At 46.5% G+C, this 24,457-nt stretch overlaps 1 protein-coding gene across 5 annotated transcripts in view; it reads right to left on the minus strand.

Moving 5' to 3' along the window:
* EBF1 (EBF transcription factor 1) overlaps positions 1–22,401 on the minus strand; it is a 481,397-nt gene extending 458,996 nt beyond the window's left edge. For all 5 annotated transcript variants that reach the window (XM_068278297.1, XM_068278295.1, XM_068278298.1 and 2 more), the window contains exons 1-4: positions 21,117–22,401; positions 16,512–16,668; positions 15,464–15,527; positions 14,053–14,108 (exon numbers count right to left, since the gene is read on the minus strand). In XM_068278297.1, the coding sequence (XP_068134398.1) occupies positions 14,053–14,108; positions 15,464–15,527; positions 16,512–16,668; positions 21,117–21,250 (411 nt within the window). In that variant the 5' untranslated portion in view covers positions 21,251–22,401. The remainder of the gene's footprint in view (positions 1–14,052; positions 14,109–15,463; positions 15,528–16,511; positions 16,669–21,116) is intronic.
* Between the last annotated feature and the right edge of the window lie 2,056 nt (positions 22,402–24,457).

The raw sequence follows: 24,457 nt of genomic DNA on the forward strand, positions 1-24,457 counted from the left end.
AGGGAAATACATGGCAGAGGAGGAATATATTATAGATAAAAATAACTCCCAGCATTCAACTCTTTGGCACTGTTTAGCACTAGGGCCAGTGCCCCTAAAGTATGTGATAACTCCAAACCATAACAGCAGAAAAAGTTTTGAAAGTTTTGAATGCAGGATTAGCATCTTTATCACTTAATACACTCAGACCAGTTGCTGTTGAAATTTGATTTTTATGGTGACAATCCTGCTTTAAAGTGAGGATGATGTTATCCATTGAGTCATATCCAATTGTAGGTGATTCTATGGGTTAGCTCTATCCATACTGTCCGATCTTCTACCATTTCTGCCAGTTGCCTTAAAGGATACCCGAAGTGACATGTGACATGATGAGACAGACATAGGTATATACAGTGCCAAGCAGCTGTGTTCCTTTTTTTTTCTTTGCCTGAAAGAGTTATATATCAGGTATGTAAGTGGCTGACTCAGTCCTGACTCATCAGACAGGAAGTGACTACAGTGTGACCTCCACTGATAAGAAATTCCAACTATAAAACACTTTCCTAGCAGAAAATGGCTTCTGAGAGCAAGAAAGAGATAAAAAGTGTCAATAGTTCATAGATTTTAGCTCTGGCATACTTCAATGAATGTGTCATTGAGCAAAAACAATAAAACTGTTAAAACTTAAAAAGTAGATTTAAACATAAAATAAAACCGTGGAATATCTTAAAAAGTCATTTTTAGGAGAAGGTAGATAAATACAATTGTTTATTTCATTAGTTTATTTTCGCTTCGGGTGTCCTTTAAGCTCAATCCTGTGGCAGCTTTGATGGTGTCAAGCCAACACGTTTTCTGTCGTTCACTTTAAAGTTGACATCCGACTGGACAAAAAAGTCTAATTGGAAAAAATTGTAGCGGGTTTTGGCGGATTTTGCATTTGCAATCGAGATCATGATCATAAGGTTGGTTCTTGGTGATGTCCATCGTAATGTAGATCGCAGTGCAGATGAGAACAAAGTTGCATGGTGTATGGTCAGCAGAGCAGGGACAAGGTCTCCTCCAGCACCCAAGGCTGAGACACCAAAGTGCGCCCCTCCATCCCTCCCACCCCAGCCGTCACACACTGATTGCTATTAGACCAGGGGTCTCAAACTCAATTTACCTGGGGGCCGCAGGAGGCAAAGCCAGGATGAGGCTGGGCTGCATAAGGGATTTCACAATCGCGGCGCATCGCCGCCTCTGCCTGCCCCGCTCACTTTTCCTTCACAGAGAGGGGCGGGGAGAGGCGGTGATCCGTGCGGCGATTGACGTCAGGAGGGGCAGAGCTAAAGCTGAAAGCTCTGCCCCTTCCAGGAAATGCCGGCGGATTGCCCCCCGGGCGATTTGGGGGCTCTGCAGCCCTCGTTTAGCGGCGATTACTTGGGAGCGGGATGCGGCGGATTACTTGGGAGCACTGAAGAGAACTATAAGGAAGCTTTTGCCGTTGAGGGCCACAAAATATTGTATAGAGGGCCGCAAATGGCCCGCGGGCCACGAGTTTGAGACCCCTGTATTAGACTAAGTGGGCCACAGGGCCCACAACCTCCCCAACACCTTCATATCTAGTTATCTGGCTTGCAGTCACTGCTATGTATCCCCTTTTCTTATTTATTTCTGCTTCAAACACAATTAGGAATGACAGCTGAATGAATTGTGCGCCACCTCCTACACTGCGCCCTGAGGCTGGAGCCTCTCCAGCCTATGCCTCGGCCCGGCCCTGATGGTCAGCAAGCCTACATTGCTTAGATGAAGTAGTGCCACACGATATGCGCTTAGTTTTGTTCAGCGCCGCAGAAGAGGCATTAGTAGTGGGATCTTCCCTACGAATCAATTTGTTCTGCATTTAAGTCTTGTTGTAGGAGATACAGGAATGAATGTAGTTAGGTGGTTAGGCCCACTACCCCCTGCCCCCCCCATATGTTTTGCGCACCGACGTGTACAGAATATTCTGATGTTTAACCTAATTCTGACAGAACTCAGGCAGATTCCGCGGGTCCTAATTACTTTCAAGTGTGAGCGCTCCTTGTAAAAGAAATTCCATATATTCGCCACGGGTCATAAATTATGAAGTCACATTTGGATAAGTTTATGTATCATAGAACCTACGCTCTTCCTAACAAGTACCCTATTAGTGCAAACAGAAGATAGTAAGTGCAGAGAGAGGAAGAACAGGCGGGAAAGGGGGGGGGGGGAGAAAGGGGGAAGAAGACAATGAGGAGAGAAGGGGGGGAGGGAGAGAGGAGTGAGGGAAAGAGAGAGTGGGGGGGGAGAAGGGGAGAGCAAGAGAGAGAGAGAGAGAGGGAGGAGAGAGAGCAGAGGCAAAGAAGGAGAGAGGGGGACTGAGGGAGTTTATAGTGGGGAGAGGGGGTGAAGGGGGGGGAGAGGGAGGATATAGTGGGGAGAGAGGGGGGGAGAGGGGGGGAGAGAGGAGGAGAGGGAGAGAGAGCAAAGGGAAAGAAGAAGGGAGAGAGGGGGAGAGGGAGAGAGAGAGAGAGAGAGAGAGAGAGAGAGAGGAGATAGCGGGGAAAGAGGAAGGGAGAGAGAGCAGAGGCCAAGAAGGAAAGAGAGTGGGACTGAGGGAGTTTATAGTGGGGAGAGGGGGGGAAGGGGGGGGAGGGAGGGAGGATATAGTGGGGAGAGAGTGGGGAGAGAGGAGGAGAGGGAGAGAGAGCAAAGGGAAAGAAGAAGGGGGAGAGGGGAGAGGGAGAGAGAGAGAGAGAGAGAGAGAGAGAGAGGAGATAGCGGGGAAAGAGGAAGGGAGAGAGAGCAGAGGCCAAGAAGGAAAGAGAGTGGGACTGAGGGAGTTTATAGTGGGGAGAGGGGGGGAAGGGGGGGGGGAGGGAGGATATAGTGGGGAGAGAGGAGGAGAGGGAGAGAGAGCAAAGGGAAAGAAGAAGGGGGAGAGGGGGAGAGAGAGAGAGAGAGAGAGGAGATAGCGGGGAAAGAGGAAGGGAGAGAGAGCAGAGGCCAAGAAGGAAAGAGAGTGGGACTGAGGGAGTTTATAGTGGGGAGAGGGGGGGAAGGGGGGGGAGGGAGGATATAGTGGGGAGAGAGGGGGGAGAGAGGAGGAGAGGGAGAGAGAGCAAAGGGAAAGAAGAAGGGGGAGAGGGGAAGAGGCAGAGAGAACAGCGGCAAGGAAGGAGAGAGAGGGGGACTGATGGAGTTTATAGTGGGGAGAGGGGGGGAGGCAGAGAGATCAGGGGCAAGGAAGGAGAGAGAGGGGGACAGATGGAGATTATAGTGGGTAGAGAGATGGAAAAGAGGAAGGGAGAGGAAAGGAGGGGAAGGCAGAGAGATCAGGGGCAAGGAAGCAGAGAGAGGGGGACAGAAGGAGCAGAGAGTGGGGAGAGAGAGGGGAAGAGGAAGGGAGAGAGAGAGCAAAGGATAGTGTGGAGAGGGAGGGATGGGAAGAGGGTGAAGGAAATTTTTGACAAAAATTATTTTGCAAATTATCATTTTGAAATTCGTTTTTGGAAATTATAATTTCATAAGTTATCGTTTTGAAACTTATTGTCTTAGAAATGTATATTTTTTTATGCTATTTATGGCGGAGGGAAGGGGGTTTTATGGTTAGGTGTCAGGAAGGGGGGTTTTAGAGTTAGGGGTCAGGAAGGGGGTTTTAGGATTAGGCACCACCAAGGCGGTCTTAGAGTTAGGCATAGGTAGAGGGAGGGCTCTGTGTGAGTGTAGGGATAGGTTTAGTTGTAGTAAAATAGCGGTAATATTTACCAGTGTTTCACTATGCTCATTACAACTGTAGATATGTCTTCGTTTTCATTGTTATAGGCGATATTTTACAATTTCTTATTCACCCCACACCCTTTTTTCCTGGGGTCCCTTATTTAATGTATACTCCATGTGGGCCCCTTGTATCCAAGGGCTCTGGAGTGGTTGCATCCTTTGCATCCCTTATTGCTTCCCACATATACAGCACACACACACACTGCGCTCACATACACACTGCGCTCACATACACACTGCGCTCACATACACACACACACATACACACTGCGCTCACATACACACTGCGCTCACATACACACTGCGCTCACATACACACACACACATACACACTGCGCTCACATACACACTGCGCTCACATACATACAAACACACACACACACACACACACTGCGCTCACATACACACACACACTAAGAATACACACAGTCCAGGGTCCTCAGCTTACACACACACACACAATGCACTGTCTCACACACACATGCACATACACGCACACACACAAACAAAGCACTGTCACACACTGCACAAACATACACACACACACACTGCACACACACACACACACTGCACACACACACACACACACTGCGCGCACACACACACACTGCGCGCACACACACACACACACACACACACACACACACACACACACACTGCACACAGACACACACACTGCACACACACACTGCTGACACACACACACTGCACACACACACACACTGCACACACACACACACACACTGCTGACACACACACACTGCACACACACACACACTGCACACACACACACACTGCACACACACACACACACTGCACACACACACACACTGCTGACACACACACACTGCACACACACACACACACACTGCTGACACACACACACTGCACACACACTGCACACACTGCACACACACACACTGCACACACACACACACTGCACACACACACTGCACACACACTTCACACACACACACACACACACTGCACACACGCGCACACACACAGACTGCACACACACACACACACACACACACACACACACAGACACACTGCACACACACACTGCACACACACACACACACACACACACTGCACACACGCGCACACACACAGACTGCACACACACACACACTGTACACACACACACACGCACGCACGCACACACGCACGCACACACACACTGTGCTGCATCTTGAGCAGGATTGTATGCAGGCAGACAGCTGAGGCATGATAATATTGTATCAGAATCTGACCTCAGAGCACTGTAGTTCCTCTGCCTTCTGTGCAGATAACTTTCCAGGTTACTAACTCATGTAAAATGCATCTGAGGCTGCAGCATTTCCCGGGATTTCTCGCTAGTCACATCTGTCAGGCCTGTGTGGCACTAATTTCAGTGAGGGCTCTGCATACAACATAGATTCCGCTTCATTTCAGAGCATCAGCATGAACTGTTCACCTATATTACACTGTGCTAGCTTACCCTCAACAACCCACACAGTGCACCTTTATATGCCTGATGTATAAATTATATATAAACAGGATGTATACATGACAGCTGCATGTATGTAGAAATATATATATATATCATGTATTTGCATAGCACTGACATCTTCTGCAGCACTTTACAGGGTAAATAGTCATGTCACTGACTGTCCTCAGAGGAGCTCACAATCAAATCCTACCATACGTCTCTATTGTAGTCTAAGTGGATGGAGGGACCACATACAGTAATTATCTATATGACTTTTGGACTTTGGAGGAAACTAATGCTAGCCAGGTACACACTATGAGATTTTCTGGCATCTCCAGGGGATGCTCAGGCAGGGTGCACCACCCGTACCCCAGGGGATGCTTAGCCAGGGTGCACCACCCGTACCCCAGGGGATGCTTAGCCAGGGTGCACCACCCGTATCCCAGGGGATGCTTAGGCAGGGTGCACCACCCGTATCCCAGGGAATGCTTAGCCAGGGTGCACCACCCGTATCCCAGGGAATGCTTAGGCAGGGTGCTCCACCCGTATCCCAGGGGATGCTTAGCCAGGGTGCACCACCCGTATCCCAGGGGATGCTTAGCCAGGGTGCACCACCCGTACTCCAGGGGGTGCTTAGCCAGGGTGCACCACCCGTACCCCAGGGGATGCTTAGCCAGGGTGCACCACCCGTATCCCAGGGGATGCTTAGGCAGGGTGCACCACTAGTATCCCAGGGAATGCTTAGGCAGGGTGCTCCACCCGTATCCCAGGGGATGCTTAGCCAGGGTGCACCACCCGTACTCCAGGGGGTGCTTAGGCAGGGTGCACCACCCGTATCCCAGGGGATGCTTAGACAGGGTGCACCACTCGTATCCCAGGGAATGCTTAGCCAGGGTGCTCCACCCGTATCCCAGGGGATGCTTAGCCAGGGTGCACCACCCGTATCCCAGGGGATGCTTAGCCAGGGTGCACCACCCGTATCCCAGGGGGTGCTTAGGCAGGTTACACCACCCGTACTCCAGGGGATGCTTAGCCAGGGTGCACCACCCGTATCCCAGGGGATGCTTAGGCATGGTGCTCCACCCGTATCCCAGGGAATGCTTAGGCAGGGTGCTCCACCCGTATCCCAGGGGATGCTTAGCCAGGGTGCACCACCCGTATCCCAGGGGGTGCTTAGCCAGGGTGCACCACCCGTATCCCAGGGGATGCTTAGGCAGGGTGCACCACCAGTATCCCAGGGAATGCTTAGGCAGGGTGCTCCACCCGTATCCCAGGGAATGCTTAGCCAGGGTGCACCACCCGTACTCCAGGGGGTGCTTAGGCAGGGTGCACCACCCGTATCCCAGGGGATGCTTAGACAGGGTGCACCACTCGTATCCCAGGGAATGCTTAGCCAGGGTGCTCCACCCGTATCCCAGGGGATGCTTAGCCAGGGTGCACCACCCGTATCCCAGGGGATGCTTAGCCAGGGTGCACCACCCGTATCCCAGGGGGTGCTTAGGCAGGGTGCACCACCCGTACTCCAGGGGGTGCTTAGGCAGGGTGCACCACCCGTACTCCAGGGGGTGCTTAGCCAGGGTGCACCACCCGTATCCCAGGGGATGCTTAGCCAGGGTGCTCCACCCGTATCCCAGGGGATGCTTAGCCAGGGTGCACCACCCGTATCCCAGGGGATGCTTAGGCAGGGTGCACCACCCGTACTCCAGGGGGTGCTTAGGCAGGGTGCACCACCCGTACTCCAGGGGGTGCTTAGGCAGGGTGCACCACCCGTACCACAGGGGGTGCTTAGGCAGGGTGCACAACCCGTACCCCAGGGGATGCTTAGGCAGGGTGCACCACCCGTACCCCAGGGGATGCTTAAGCTGGGATCACCACCCGTACCCCAGGGGATGCTTAGGCAGAGTGCACCACCCGTACTCCAGGGGGTGCTTAGGCAGGGTGCACCACCGGTACCCCAGGGGATACTTAAGCTGGGAGCACCACCCGTACCCAAGGGGATACTTAAGCTGGGTGCACCACCGGTACCCCAGGGGATGATTAGGCAGGGTGCACCACCCGTACTCCAGGGGATGCTCAGGTAGGGTGCACCACCCGTACCCCAGGGGATACTTAAGCTGGGAGCACCACCCGTACCCAAGGGGATACTTAAGCTGGGTGCACCACCGGTACCCCAGGGGATGATTAGGCAGGGTGCACCACCCGTACCCCAGGGGATGATTAGGCAGGGTGCACCACCCGTACCCCAGGGGGTGCTCAGGCAGGGTGCACTACCCGTACCCCAGGGGATACTTAAGCTGGGAGCACCACCGGTACCCCAGGGGATCCTTAAGCTGGGTGCACCACCCGTACCCCAGGGGATGATTAGGCAGGGTGCACCATCCGTACCCCAGGGGATACTTAAGCTGGGTGCACCACCGGTACCCCAGGGGATACTTAAGCTGGGTGCACCACCGGTACCCCAGGGGGTGATTAAGCTGGGTGCACAACCCATACCCCAGGGGGTGCTTGGACTGGGTTCAGAGAGCTAACTAAATTTGTTCTAGATAACGCATTCTAGTTTTAATGTACAGTAAAATGATAAATCACATATAGACACACTTCCGTATATTTAGTTACTCAAAAACGTAAAGGTATTGTTAAAACCATTTATACACAAATATACTTCAAACAACGATATGCCACGTGAAATAATTCACAATCGGGGATAATTGGCCAGCATAAACTTACAGAAATGAGAATCTAATAATATTTTAAAAAAACAAAACACTACTTTAAAATGTTGTACGCAGTTAACTTGTTATGAGTCAAAACAGACTTTTGTTTACATATTGTTAGTGGGCCTAAAAGACCTAACGGTACACAGTCCACAGATATACATGGGGCTTGATTCACTATAGCGTGCTAACTCAGTTATCACGCCTAAAAGCTTTGCACATGCAAACTAGGGTGCTAAGTAGTTTGCACAGGCAAAGCTGTTACTGATTGCATGCTATTTGGTGTGTGCGAAACGTCGCACCGTCCGCGTGCAAAGTACGCTTGTCAGGCTATTTTGCATGAGGACGGTGCAACGTTTCGCAACGTGCAGCGCTTGAACTTTGCGCTTGCAAACTTTTGCGCGCATATTAGCGCGTGCAAAGGCACTTTGCACGTGCTTAGGGGCTTTTCACTGGCGTGCCAACACTTAGCATGCTTTAGTGGATCAAGCCCATTGTGTGACCTCCAATCACACTAATACAGACAGTCCCCTAGTTACAAACTACACAGGTTACGTTTCACCAATACAAACAAACTTGTCTTCATGTAGAAAATACACAATACTGTTACTTTATATATTACATATCATTATTGTTACATGTTATGTTACAGTATTGTATAATCTGTTATAAGTCATACCTCTCAACTTTTTGAGATGAGAAAGAGGGACACTTAAGCCACGCCCCTGCCACACCCCTGAGCACACACCATCACAACCCTAGTCACGCATACTGTAAAGATTTCATAAGAAAAATATGTTGTTTTAAAATTCAAACCACACTGGTCCTTTCTATCCTGGTGCATTTTCCTTCATATTAACATTTTAAAATTAGTAATATATCAATTTAAAGGATGGGAATAAAGTTTTGAGTCAATCAAAAACAACATTTTTTGTAGAAATATATATATATATATATATATATATATATATATATATATATATATATATATATATATATATATATATATATATATATATATATATTTACATTGAAAGAGGGACAAAGTCCTGAAAGAGGGACAAATGAGGAGGAAAAAGGGACATAGGGACAGGGCAAGAGGGACTGTCCGTCCAAAAGAGGGACAGTTGGGAGCTATGTATAAGTAGTTCAAAATGCTTTAAAAGCACATTGAAAAACAACCAAAAAAACATACTTAATACTAAATGTCCAAATATAGAGTTGTCCAAAATCATTCATCATTTATCCACGTACCAACATGTTCAACATAGGACTCAACTTACATACAATATCCCAGAATGGAACCTGTTTGTAAGTATGGGGCTGCCTATGTGTGTGTGTGTGTGTGTGTATATATATTAATATATATGTGTGTATTCTTTTTATTTGCAAGGGCATTGTTCTCTCACCCTTTTGTGTCTTGGAATCTGTTACACATTTGTTCATATTAATGTTGTCACTGTAACTACCAATTCTGTATTTTGTACCAACTCTGTATTTCGTTACTGTATATAGGTATATACCGTTGTGTGTAATATTTTGTACCCCATGTCTGTTTCTTACTTTGTACAGCGCCACAGAATATGTTGGCATATTAATAGATCTATAATAATAATAATATATTAAAATATATGAATGTTAAATGTAAGCCTCCAGTTGCTTGTAATAGTCACTATTCAGTATTCACACTGCATCAACCTGTTGTGCTGTACATGATGAAATATTATTGGAGACAAGCAATCACATCCACTTGACGTACAATGTGGGAGTTAGCCTCCCCAAAGGAGCTTACAATCTAGACAATAAAAAAAATCCAATCAGCGATGTTTAATGACCCCATGTCTGTTTCTTACTTTGTACAGCGCCACAGAATATGTTGGCATATTAATAGATCTATAATAATAATAATATATTAAAATATATGAATGTTAAATGTAAGCCTCCAGTTGCTTGTAATAGTCACTATTCATTATTCACACTGCATCAACCTGTTGTGCTGTACATGATGAAATATTATTGGAGACAAGCAATCACATCCACTTGACGTACAATGTGGGAGTTAGCCTCCCCAAAGGAGCTTACAATCTAGACAATAAAAAAAATCCAATCAGCGATGTTTAATGACATCCGTACGAGACAAACAAGTCACATCCTGCATCTCTCAGGTCCTAACAAAACGTATTTCTGTGTTTTCTCCAGATCTTTGCCACCGTGGGCAGAAACCACTCGGGCAGCTCACAGACCCGATCTGGTTTCGGCAGCTCGACCATCACGGCCTATCAGTCCCTGCGTACAGACCTGCTGCTACAGAGCTGAGCTTCACAGCAGATACTGCGTTCGATATTTCTTTAGGGTTGTCTTACAAAAAAGCAGAGGAAATGCCTGGGTGTCTGCACAGAGGTCCAAAAATACCATCTGAACTTCATAACACTGACAGGAAGGAAAGAGGTTACAATGAGACTGGGGTGCTTTATGGAAAAACATTAAAAGCATTGAAAATAGAAAATATATCGGATGAAGGTTTTGCCATGAAAAGCCTTGTAGGAAACGTCTTTAACAGAACTTCTGCACAGCTGTCAATTGAATCAGCAGTCTTAGCAGCGGGAACTATAGATTGCATTATCAATTAACAATAATAATTTCAGTATTTGTATAGCTCTTTTCTCCTGTCGGACGCAAAGCACTTGCAAGGCAGCCACTAAGGCGCACTTAGTAGGCAGTAGCAGTGTTAGGGAGTCTTGCCCAAGAACTCCTTACTGAATAGGTGCTGGCTTGCTGAATAGGAAGAGCCAAGATTTAAAGCGGGAAAAAAAAACTTATGATATAATGAGTTGCATGTGTAGTATAGATAATTAATGAAACATTAGTAGCGAAGAAAAGAGTCCCATAATTTAATTTTCCGTATATATATATATATTGTATAATTCTGCAATATATGCAATTTATGAACCACACTCTGTATTTTAAACTGTAAAACCAGGCAGAAGTAATGACACTTTGAACTTCCCTGCAGCAAAGATAACACTGATAACCTTTAGCTAAAAATCAAATAAATTATTTAACCTTATATCTCCAGACTCATTTCAACAAGTAAATCAGACAGCTGGCAACAGAGAGATTGTAAACCGTGCAGGTGAAAACTTACAGAGCTACTGAGATGACTATATAAATTAGTAATAATATAATAATAACTTTAGAAGCACAATATAAATCAGATTACAAATATTATTCTTGTTCAGTGCACAGTGGATGAGTCCAAGGACTCTCCCTCTTTACCCCCAGATCCTGCACTCCTGGTGTAAGTGAGGCACTGGGCCAACCACCAACAGAACCTGCATAGAAGAAGTGCAATGATGCAACTGAAGGTGCGTACACACATGCGACTATAGTCGTTTGAAACGATCGTTTCCCGATCGTTTCAAACGACGATCGTTTAAAAAAAAGCAACCAACGATCATTAAGTCTAATGCTACGTACACACATGCGACAACGATCGTTCGTTGAGAACGACGAACGAACTTTTAATTGATGAAAGAACGACTTATGTAAAGATAGTTTTAAAAGGTGTGTAACGATCTGATCGTTAGAACGAACGTTACATCATGTAAAGCAACTATTGCACCTGCGCATAAAAATGAGAAGTTTCACAGAGAAATAGTGAAATGCGCATGTCAAGCCTAGTATGAACGACCGTTTCCAATGATGTACTACTTATGCAAACGATCGTCGTTGGTTAAAATCCGCCGAGACAGAACTTACTTTTGTAGCGATTTGGCTCGTTCGTCGTTTGCCTTAATAGTCGGTGGTTCGTTTTTTGTAACGATCGTCGTTGGTAAAGATTGGGGAACGATCGCTACAAACGACTATAGTCGCATGTGTGTACGCACCTTAACAACGGACGAGCTAGATCGTTAGAAACGAACGATCTAGCTTGGCGGATTTATTCCAACGACGATCGTTTGCAGAAGTAGTACATCGTTGGAAACGGTCGTTCGTACTAAGCTTGACATGCGCATTTCGCTATTTCTCCATGAAACTTCTCATTTTTATGCGCAAGCGCAATAGTTGCTTTACGTGATGTAACGTTCGTTCTAACGATCAGATCGTTACACTCATTTAAAAACTAACTTTACTTAGGTCGTTCTTGCATCAATTAAAAGTTCGTTCGTCGTTCACAATGAACGATCGTTGTCGCATGTGTGTACGTAGCACAAGTCTTTGCCTAGCGCTGGCACCCCCTAGTGGTCAGTGGCGGCACTACACAGCTCAGAGTGCCCTAGGGGCAAGCTACAACTCATTACACTGATAGACTGTAAACTTCAAGTACAGGGCATGAGAGACACTGTGTGATTCTGAAGGGTTTATGACGCTAGACATATCAATCTGGACACTGACCAGCCAACACAACTATAGGCCATACATTCATCAATTTTCTCACATGATTTTTTGCAGCTTTGAATCGATTCCCCCAAATTTCAGATCGATCAATTTTTTACTATCAATCCATCGAAAATATCGATTGGACAGGATGCATCATTTAAAACAATCAGGGGCGGGGCAAGATCATTGGTAGATCGATGGCCTCTGCTTTCCACTGCCTGGAACAGTGCAACGCTGCAGTTTGATCGATTGTCAATTGATTCCCTGCTGGAATCTATTAGAAATTGATGTGAAGTATGGTAGATATTTATTCCTTCTGAACTGATTCTTGTCAGAAAGGAATTGATTATTTTGGAACACTGAGTGGCAGACTATAAAAGGGTCCATACACTGGTCGATTTCAGCCATTGATTGATTGAATCAATACACCACAAATAGATGCATGATTGATCGGGCGATTGATCGAAATCTATCGATTTGTGGCCGATTTCGATCAATTTGATCTGACAGGATGGAAAATCTAGGTCAAACTGCTGCTGGTAGCAGATCCATAACCCATAGAGTTGCATTGGATCTAATGCTGGGAATACACGGCTCAATTTTGAGCCATTAAGATGGTTCGATAGATCATTTCCGACATGTCTGATCTCCGGCCCGATCGTTTTGCTGCTCTATTCATCATTGAAGTGAATTGAAAAAAGATAAGAGAGACGATCGGGCGCAGAATGAGCGCCAGAATCTACCGGAATCGATTCTGAAATCTATTGGAAATCTGTTCCTAGTGTGTGGCACACATTAGAAAGATTCCGGATTCAACTTGACAGGCATCTGACAGGAATCTATCTGATGTTGAATCTACTGCAAATCTATCAGTGTATGGCCACCTTAATTCCCCTACATCTGTGACTAATCAAAGTGTAATTGATCTCTCAGCTCAGTCAGCTGGCTGCCTCGGCAGAGCAGCTAATTTGCAAACACCTATGTCTGATTCCATGAAAACAGGAAGTCGACACACTGCATATATATTACAGGATTTCTATTAGGTGTAACAAATAATTTTTTTTCTTTAAAGGTTATTATGCTGATGCTTATCTTTTGGAGCATAGAGGAAGTTCTGAGTTCAGGTCTGTAAGCACAGGGAATGTATATATCTAATGTGCAAGGGACAGGGCTGTCTTTTAGCTACCTAGTGGTAAGAAAGCTATCTAGGTACTGAAGCCAGGACCAGGGTGACAAGCCAGGGAGCTTGTATGCTAAACAAAAAAAAATTGGCCAATGCCAGCAGCAATATTTCTAAAAAAAAAAAAAAAAACAAATACAGAGTCCCAGCACAATGTATACAATATATACTATAACGGTACAGCAAGTTCAGCTATTAGAGCCCCTTTGTAAACCAATCCTGCCCATCTGCCACCAGCCAGTCCGACCCCCAATAGTCACACAGCCCCTTAGCCAGGCCCTGCATACATGACAAAATAATCTATACATCTCACTGCACACATTAATTCTCACAAGATAACCTCGGGGCACGTCTATCGCTTAAGAAATGCAAACAGCGATCACCACCATAATCATAACATATTTCCAGTTCCACCAACACAGCTCGCTGCCAACACAAGGAAGCCAGCCTCTGAAGAAGCTCCCTGACCTCGCACCGCGCATCCCACATATTATATACATTCCCTGCAGCCGCCCCTTCTTATCATCAAGACTTGAAAAACTTACCTGCTTCGTCATGGAGTCTATTAGCCGTACGTAAAAGTCCTGTTCCGTCCTGATACCTGCGAGATAAGGGATAAAGGGCGATTAGCATAAAGTTCATTAGTTCATAAAGGTCCAAGAGTGATTACACCGAAACGTTGGCAGCGATTATCTGAACGTGGAGCCACGTGGCTAAGGATGTGAACTAGATAAAAAGTCAGGGACAGAAATGACAGTTCTGATAGCTTCCCTCGGAGGTAGGGAATATTGAATATCGGCAATCGTCATTGAACTGATCAGCTCTTATCAGTTATTAAATATAATAGGAATCGCCATTTATTATATATAGGACCCACTCAGCAAATATATACTATATTATATATAATCTAATTTGCCATTATTTCTCCTATATGCATTCATTAGACAGTGTGCTTGCAATAGCTTAAAATCGCAATGCAAATGCTGTTTTAATCACACGCTCACTATAAAATGATATAAGGCAATTCTTTATGTTTCCCTCTAGCTAGCTATCATCCCTCTATTACTGGTATAATGCCATTATTAGCCTACACACACATAGTCCTAGCACAGATGGAAAGCCTCTATTTTGTACAGTGTGACATAACTTAATCCCAGCACTTGATCTTTGATCCCGAGAACAAAATATACAGCCTCTGCTAACCCAACCCTATCCATCGTCGCCACTGACTCCCTACACCCCCCGATCAGCGATATTGTGACATCGCAAGCGTTAAAATCCTCATCAGTTGCCGGAAGAGAAAAATCTCAACAGCCCCAAATCACCGCCTGATGTAAATCTCGGAGGTACTGAGTAAATGTAGCACAATATTGCTTAAGGTCGTCTCACTACATTCCCCAGGTGCCTGTTCTGCGGCAATAAAAGAGTTAATTTCGCATCTTTAAAAAAAAAGTCGCAAAGAGACCTCTGGCAACCATGACAACACCGACCATCGCGATATATAATATCATTATATTTATAGCATTTTATTTTTTTGTTATTGTAAAAGGTTAGATTATACCATTCACCTCTGTCTGATTACTTATTTGTCATCTGTTTATCTCTATTTCTATGTAAAATAACGCTTTTCCCCCCTTGTATGTGCTGTATGTTTAATATGCATTGCAGCTAAAAACTGAATGTTTTTAATGAAAAAGTATTTTTCAAAAAACTGTGTGTGGAATGCATTACAATTAAACTGAACTTGGGACAGTCAGCCTAATATTAAACACAACACATAATAAGTCAATAAGTGTGACATCAACACAACGTGCAAACAATTAAGATACTGGAGTTTTTTTGTTTTTAATTATTATTTTTATTAGGCAGTAAAACAAAAAAAAGTTCAACAATATAAAACTTTTTTTTTTTAATCCTATAAATTAAATCCCTGCTGTTGTTGCCAGAAGAACTCACCATTGCTATAGAGGAGCTGCAGTCGGTAGTGGATTCCATTATTGGTCTTTTCGTTGCTGGTTTCCTGATATTTGTAGGGATAAAAAAAAAGAAAAAATGAATTGAAATGTAAATAGGAGAGCAGTGCCTGAGTGGGTCACTCGTGCTGCATGCAAAGCTGCCCAGATTTTGGGACGTCTGTTTCTTATATATTATGTAATATACATATATTTATTTATTTAACCTTCCTATTTATTAAAGACTGTAGCTGCGATATACAACATGTCATGAAAAGAGACAAAGAGGAAGGGGCAATAAAATAAGTAAAATAGTAACAATAATAACAACAATAGCAATAATAAACATTGGAGACATACTATTTATTAATAAGGAAGAGTAATATAACATCTAAATGTAGTAATAATAATAATAACTGTACAACATGGTAAATAGTGAGGCACGTGGTAATGATAATATAGACTCACTATTTTGTAAAGCGATCATTTGGGCAGCACAATGATATGATTATATTATTTGTTTTTAGACTCTTTAATAATAACATTAATATTTAGGAGTTCACAAGTCACAAAGGGCCTCTCATTAGGGCTTAAAACAATCTACCCCCCCCCCCCCCCCCTTAAAGGCGGTCTGTCTTAGATTGGGAGAATGTAAACATATCCCTGATACTGAAATATATTGATCACGTGTCTTTTATATTTTTAGCACTTTATAGTCAGAGTGTGGATAAACTCTGATAATACTTTTACATGTGTGAGGTGCTAAAATTTTGAAAAGAAGACGTTTGTATGCAAATTTCACACAAATATCACAGAGGGGGAACACAAGTCCTAACAAGCTGCTCTAACGGGTATCCTAATGGAATCTACAGGGATTCTTATATTAAGAAATTCAATTAAATACGATAGAGGAATGTGCAGAGATTGTCACACAACTCTAGTTCACCGCTGAAGTATCTCTGGGTGCTTTATTATTAATAATAATTATTATTATTATTATTTACCCCCCCCCCCCCATTACCCCTCCAGGGGGGCGTCCAGTCATCTCTTACCTTCTCCTTCTCCACGAAGCCTACAAAGGCTGTCCTCTCTATCTCCACGGGTTGCCCCTGCCGGTCATACAGGGCCAGGACGAAGTGGAAAAAGTTGGACTTCCTCAGATTGGAGGGGGGCTGCTTCTCAAAGTGCGCCCGGGCCAGTCCCACGCCACTGTACACAGAGAGAGGCCATTAGGCTTGGCACAATTCCCCCACCACCACCACCACCCAGCCACTGTACACAGAGAGAGGCCATTAGGCTTGGCACAATTTCCCCCCCCCCCCAGCCACTGTACACAGAGAGAGACTGTTAGGCTTCGCACCATCCCCCCCCCCCCACTGTACACATGGGTAGGCCATTAGGCTTGGCACAATACCCCGCCCCCCCCCCCCCACACACACACACACACACACACACCACTGTACACAGAGAGAGGCCATTAGGCTTGGCACAATTCCCCCCCCCCCCACCACCACCACCACCACCACCCAGCCACTGTACACAGAGAGAAGCCATTAGGCTTGGCACAATTCCCCCCCCCCCCCCCCCCCAGCCACTGTACACAGAGAGAGACTGTTAGGCTTCGCACCATTCCCCCCCCCCCCCCCCCCCCACTGTACACATGGGTAGGCCATTAGGCTTGGCACAATACCCCGCCCCCCCCCCCCCCCCCACACACACACACACACACACACCACTGTACACAGAGTTGGGCCATTAGACTTGGCACAATCCCCCCCCCCCACACACACACACACACACACCACTGTACACATAGAGATGCCATTAGGCTTGGCACAATTCCACCACCCAGCCACTGTACACAGAGAGAGACCATTAGGCTTGGCACCATCCCACCCCACCCCCACTGTACACATGGGTAGGCCATTAGGCTTAGCACAATACCCCCCCCCCTCACACACACACACATACACACACCACTGTACACATAGAGATGCCATTAGGCTTGGCACAATTCCCCCCCCCACACACACACACCACCCAGCCACTGTACACAGAGAGAGAGACCATTAGGCTTGGCACCATCCCACCCCACCCCCACTGTACACATGGGTAGGCCATTAGGCTTAGCACAATACCCCCCCCCCCCCCTCACACACACACACACACACACACACACAGGCACCACTGTACACAGAGATGGGCCATCAGACTTGGCACAATTCCCCCCCCCCCCCCACACACACACACACACACCACTGTACACATAGAGATGCCATTAGGCTTGGCACAATTCCCTCCCCCTTGTCATTCATTCCTAGATTACCTCCTGCTATGGCACAACACACACCCTTAATATGGTGATCCTTCTCCTTATAAAGGTCCTTTATGCTAATCCTTGTAATCCCATATCTAAACCCCATAAGAAATCCCTGTATGCAAAATCTGCCTGGATGGAACAAATTGATTTATTTTAATTGAGTTCTGAGAAATCCTGATCGCCTATCAAAAAGTCAAATATCTTCAGTAGCCACACGACCCCCAATACCCCCCCCCCTTATTTTACACCCCCTGCCACACTCCATCCTCTGGCCACAAAGACAGGTAATGTAGTAATGTATATACCCCCACTTCCCCTGTATCCCAGGGTTGTGGGGTGATTCGAACCTCAACATAAAAACCCTTCAGCAAAACTTTACAAAAAAATCACAGCCCCGTCTATCAGGAAGAGGATTTTATAAGGGGGGGGGGGGATAAAGTTTGGCTCAGAGGAAAGTTTATCCAAAACTTGTTACAGTTCCCTTCCCGTGGGAAAATCTGAGGGCCGATTCGTGCCCCGAGCTGTGAAAGCCAGCCGGCACTGAGGGGGTTAAGGGGAGCCTAATTCATTTTGTTCCAAGTTTAGAATGACTTTATTTATTTGTGGATTGCGGTTTATGGCGCTGAATGGAAACAGATTTGTGCAACAATGCAGCGGATCCCCCCCTTCATTCTTCCTCTTCTATCCAGCCCGACACAGCCGACTCATCCAAGCCGCGGGACCCAACAAGACGGGGAAGAGCCCTCCACTATCCTAAATGTCATTTCTGGGTGTTCTAAGTGTGTTAGCAGTGTAGAAAAACCATACACCCCCCCCCCCCCCCCCCCCCCCCCCCACCGCTTATACAATATACATCGTGGATCTGATGGATGGAGGGACGGGTGAGACCCAGGGAAGGGTTATCTCCTGCGAACACTGTCACTCGCTTTTTAAACATTTATGGACAATTTTGAAGTGCTGAGAGGTAATGGAGGGAAGGAGATTTATTGAGGATTTGAGTGGAGGGCAGGGGGTCAACTGGCACATAACATAATTGTCATTATATGCCATAGAGAAAAGAATGCAAGATATATATTGAAAAATAGATATAGTTATATATTAATGCAATATAAAGTTAATAGGATAGATAGATAGATAGATAGATAGATAGATAGATAGATAGATAGATAGATAGATAGATAGATAGATAGATAGAGATAGATAGATAAATAGATAGATAGATTAGATAGATAGATAGATAGAGTGCTTTATGGTCTGAAAGTGCCCACTAATGATACAATCTTTTTAGCCCAATCTTACCATTTCTATGTAATATAAGGGACTGTCTGTCCAAAGTATCCCTTCAATATATTGACTCAGTTTACTCCTCTTCTACTACATAGATTTGATACAATTGGACAATAAAGATCGGACCATTAGTGGGGAGGTCTGGGACCATTAGCAATTACATATTTATTCAGAAACCCCATTTACTTATACACTTTCTGAAGAAACCAAGCTTGGATCTATCTATCTATCTATCTATCTATCTATCTATCTATCTATCTATCTATCTATCTATCTATCACTCTCTCTCTCTACAGTATCTATCTATCTATCTATCTATCTATCTATCTATCTATCTATCTATCTATCTATCTATCTATCTATATCTATCTATCTATCTATCTATCTATCACTCTCTCTCTCTCTACAGTATCTATCTATCTATCTATCTATCTATCTATCTATCTATCTATCTATCTATCTATCTATCATCTTAAATCCTTCATTCCCCCATATGCAATCAGTGTCTGGTGTTCATTTCTATGGATTCAAGTGGCTGAACCGGTATGTTTATAAGGATGATATGGAGCCGACCCGAGTACCCCCAGTGCCACATGGCCAAAATAACCCCCAAAATAGCATGTCTGTACCTGTCTGTCTGTCTATCTAACCAATCTATCACATTTGTGTATATTTAGAAGCAAAGTGTATATTTATCTCATTTGCCATTTCTCCAATCTCTCTATCACCTTACCTATCAGATATGTATTTAGAAGCAAAGCAGTATTTTGTAGTTACTATACTAACTTATGTATCTATACCTCTGCCAATAATCTGCCTATCTATCGGCCCTCTCATATGTATGTATTTAGAAGCAAAGCAGGGTGTTCATATGCCAGCTTTCTAATATCTCTATCAATTATCGACCTATCATATATCTCGTATTATGCGAACTTACTTATCTATATATGTCTCTGCCTATCTATCTATCTATCTATCTATCTATCTATCTATTTTTGCTTCCATAGTCCCAGGAGAGATGGATAAAATCTCACTGTACAATACAACAGACCTGATCTTGGACACAAAGTGCTATTAGCAGTAGTTGTAATCCCAGTACGAGTCTGAGCAATGCCGACACTAATGATATTAATAATAAGTTTAACAATGTGTTATTATATGCTGTCAGGTGATCATCTAATGTGGCCAGTGCGATTACTATTTCTGACATTTAACTGACAAGCAGATAATGTACAACGGGCACTAGCTTCTTTACAAGAGCGATAATTAGATAGATAGATAGATAGATAGATAGATAGATAGATAGATAGATAGATAGATAGATAGATAGATAGATAGATAGTTTAAAATGAGTATTACATGTGTAATCTGATAGATAGTAGTATTGCAATGGATAGAGAAAACAATGCAAGATATATATTGAAAAATAGATATAGTTATATATTAATGCAATATAAAGGTAATAGGATAGATAGATAGATAGATAGATAGATAGATAGATAGATAGATAGATAGATAGATAGTTTACAATGAGTATTGCATGTGTAATCAGATAGATAGTAGTATTGCAATGGATAAAGATTGAAAAATAGATATAGCGATATAGTAATGCAGTATAAAGGTAATTAGATAGATAGATAGATAGATAGATAGATAGATAGATAGATAGATAGATATTGCTGTATTGAAGTAATGCAAGCCTGAGATAGATAGAAAATAATGCTTTATAGAGGTAATATAATAAATAGATATACAGTAATGTAATATAGAGGCGATGAAAGAGACAGGCACATGGAAACAGTGGCAGTTACTTTCTGAGCTGTGACTGAGTATAGACTGCTCTATATACAGGAGTACCCCCCAGCAGATCAGTGACCCCAGCAGATCAGTGCCCCCAGCAGATCGGTGCCCCGGGCCCCAGCAGATCAGGGCCCCCAGCAGATCGGTGCCCCCAGCAGATCGGTGCCCCCAGCAGATCAGTGCCCCCAGCAGATCGGTGTCCCCAGCAGTCCCCCCCACCCCTGGCCGCCCCCAGCCGGCTGTGTCCTACCTCTGGGCGGCCGTGTTGGCATCCAGCACCCCGGCTCCCTGCATCCAGGTCCGGACAGCGTTCATGCCGCTACTGAGGGGTTCCTCCTTCATGCTGCTCCCGCTCCTCTGGATGCTTTCCTGAATGCCAAACATGAGCACAGCTTGCCCTGCTCAGCCCCCCAACACCTACTGTCTGCAGCCCCCCACCAGCCTGGAGGAGAAGCTGCAACAATCCCGGGCTACAGGCGACTCTCAGCAGCGAACAATGGCAGCAAGAGGAGAAGAGAGAGCAAGGGTCATCCTCCGGTGTCCGGACCCCCAGAGACTGGTCCCCAATATCAGGACCCCCGAGCAGAGACTGGTCCTCTAGTGTCAGGACCCCCGGAGCAGAGACTGGTCCTCTAGTGTCAGGACCCCCGGAGCAGAGACTGGTCCTTTAGTGTCAGGACCCCCAGAGCAGGAACTGGTCCCCCAGTGTCAGGACCCCCAGAGCAGAGACTGGTCCTCCAATGTCAGGTCCCTCAAAGCAGAGACTGGTCCTCAAGTGTCAGGACCCCCGGAACCGATGCTGGTCCTACTAGTGTCAGGACCCCCAAAGCAGAGACTGGTCCAGTATCAAGACCCCCAGAGCAGTGCTGGTCCAATGTCAGTTGCTGGTCCGTCCTCCAGTGTCAGGACCCTCAAAGCTGGGACTGGTCCCAATTTCAGGACCCCCAGAGCAGTTGCTTGTCCTCCAGTGTCAGGGGCCCCCGGAGCAGTTGCTGGTCCAATGTCAGGACCCCTGGAGCAGTTGCTGGTCCTCCAGTGTCAGGACCCTCAAAGCAGAGACTGGTCCCAGTTTCAGGACCCCCAGAGGAGAGACTGGTCCCAGTTTCAGGACCCCCAGAGCAGAGACTGGTCCTCCAGTGTCAGGACCCCCAGAGCAGAGACTGGTCCTCCAGTGTCAGGACCCCCGGAGCAGTGTCTGGTCCTCCAGTGTCAGGACCCCCGTAGCAGAGACTGGTCCTCCAGTGTCAGAGCAGTGGCTGGTCCAGGTATCCTCCTCAGTCCCAGGGATGCAGCGACAGCCTGGAATCAGATCTCTGTAGTCCTGGATGTCTTCAGATGAGGTGGTGGGGGGGAGAGAGAAGACTTGTGCCAGACACAGTGGGTGATGATGGGGAAGGCAGGAAGGAGGGAGGGTAGGAGGGGTGGCAGAGATTGCCTCCTGTTGCCCCCTGGATTGTGAAGCTGGGAAGGATGCAGCTACCCCCTGCCTGGTTTGGCTTCTCTCGCCTCTTGCTTTCCCCCCAGTGGAATCCGGAGTAACTATCCCCAAAGCTACACACGCGCCCACAAGCCCCCCATAGGGAGAGAGGGGAAGTCCCATTCCCCCTCCGAGGAACGCCCCCTGCATTTGCCTACAGCGCCTTCTCTCCCCGCCTAGGCAGCCAATGGCGTCGCGCCGTCCCCGCCCACTTTCCCTTTCCTCCTGCGCGAGGAGGCTGGGTCCGGAGGAGGGGGCGTGGCTGGGAAAGTTGCCGCTGGCTGGATGCTGGGGACACGCTGATGTCTATTGTTACAGCCGTGTGAGATGGAGAGGGGGGGTCAGATCTGAGATCTCATCCATTAGTTCACAATCAGGGCAGTTTGACGTGTGTGTGCGAAGCAGAGGTCGCCTATGGTCCAGCAGACGGGTCGGGGGACCTCTGCCAAGATTAGGGGCGGGGCTATTGTGAGAGTAATAAGGATGCTGGTGAGTAGAGGAGGGCTATTAGGTGAGCAGCAGCAAGCCTGCTAATGAATGAGGGTGGTCCCCCTGATGTCTGGTGGGGCTGCAAATATCTCTGATCCCGGGAGCTGCACCTTTCCATCTGTTCTGAGTCACATCAAAGATCTTCCCAGAGGCTGACGATGGAGACAGTGAGTAACCACGTGACACCCACCCCTCAATACAAGAGGGATGGGGGCTTCACAGGGACACTAATATCACCGGCTGCCCCATCTGCTCCCATTCCCAGGGATGGCACAGGGGAAGCCAATGCTGGGGATGGTGCCCCGACTGTCGTGCTGATCCTTGAGGTGCGTACACACATGCGACTATAGTCGTTTGTAACGATCGTTCCCCGATCTTTACCAACGACGATCGTTACAAAAAACGAACCAACGACTATTAAGGCAAACGACGAACGAGGCAAATCGCTACAAAACAAAGTTCTGTCTTGGCGGATTTTTACCACCGACGATCGTTAGCAAAAGTGGTACATCGTTGGAAACGATCGTTCGTACCAGGCTGGACATGCGTATTTCACTTTTTCTCCAAGGAACTTCACAATTTTATGCGCAGGCGCATTAAGTGCTTTTACGTGGTGTAACGTTCGTTCTAACGATGTGATCGTTACACACTTTTTACAACTAACTTTACTTCGGTCGTTCTTTCGTCAACTAAAAGTTCGCTCGTCGTCCTCAACGAACGATCGTTGTCGCATGTGTGTACGTAGCATTGGGCGTTTTCTCAGAGCCCAGATTCAGGCGTCACTCTTTTATATACAGGTTTCATAGAAACATCGCGTTATCGTTCGCGTTGTGTTTTTTTGTGTGTAGCGATTTTTTTTTTTAGATTCCCAGCGTTTGGGTGGGCGTTCTGTTTTTTGTGAAAAGCGCTTTTTTAAGCTCACAAACTGCTCTGACACTGGAGGACCAGCAATTGCTCTGGGGGTCCTGACACTGGAGGACCAGCAACTGCTTCGGGGGTCCTGACACTGGGGACCAGTCTCTGCTTTGAGGGTCCTGACACTGGAGGACCAGCAACTGACATTGGACCAGCAACTGTTTCGGGGGTCCTGACACTGGAGGACCAGCAACTGTTCCGGGGGTCCTGACACTGGAGAACCAGCAACTGCTCCGGGGGTCCTGACACTGGGGGACCAGTCTCTGCTTTGAGGGTCCTGACACTGGAGGACCAGCAACTGACATTGGACCAGCAACTGTTTCGGGGGTCCTGACACTGGAGGACCAGCAACTGTTCCGGGGGTCCTGACACTGGAGAACCAGCAACTGCTTCGGGGGTCCTGACACTGGGGGACCAGTCTCTGCTTTGAGGGTCCTGACACTGGAGGACCAGCAACTGACATTGGACCAGCACTGCTCTGGGGGTCCTGACATTGGACCAGCAACTGTTTCGGGGGTCCTGACACTGGAGGACCAGCAACTGCTCCAGGGGTCCTGACACTGGAGGACCAGCAACTGCTCTGGGGGTCCTGACAGTGGAGGACCAGCAACTGCTCCGGGGGCCCTGATACTGGACCAGTCTCTGCTTTGGGAGTCCTGATACTTGGGCCAGCCACTGCTCAAGGGATCCTGACACTAGAGGACCAGTCT

The sequence above is a fragment of the Hyperolius riggenbachi genome, chromosome 3, assembly GCF_040937935.1.
Source record: "Hyperolius riggenbachi isolate aHypRig1 chromosome 3, aHypRig1.pri, whole genome shotgun sequence".
Lineage (NCBI taxonomy): Eukaryota > Metazoa > Chordata > Amphibia > Anura > Hyperoliidae > Hyperolius > Hyperolius riggenbachi.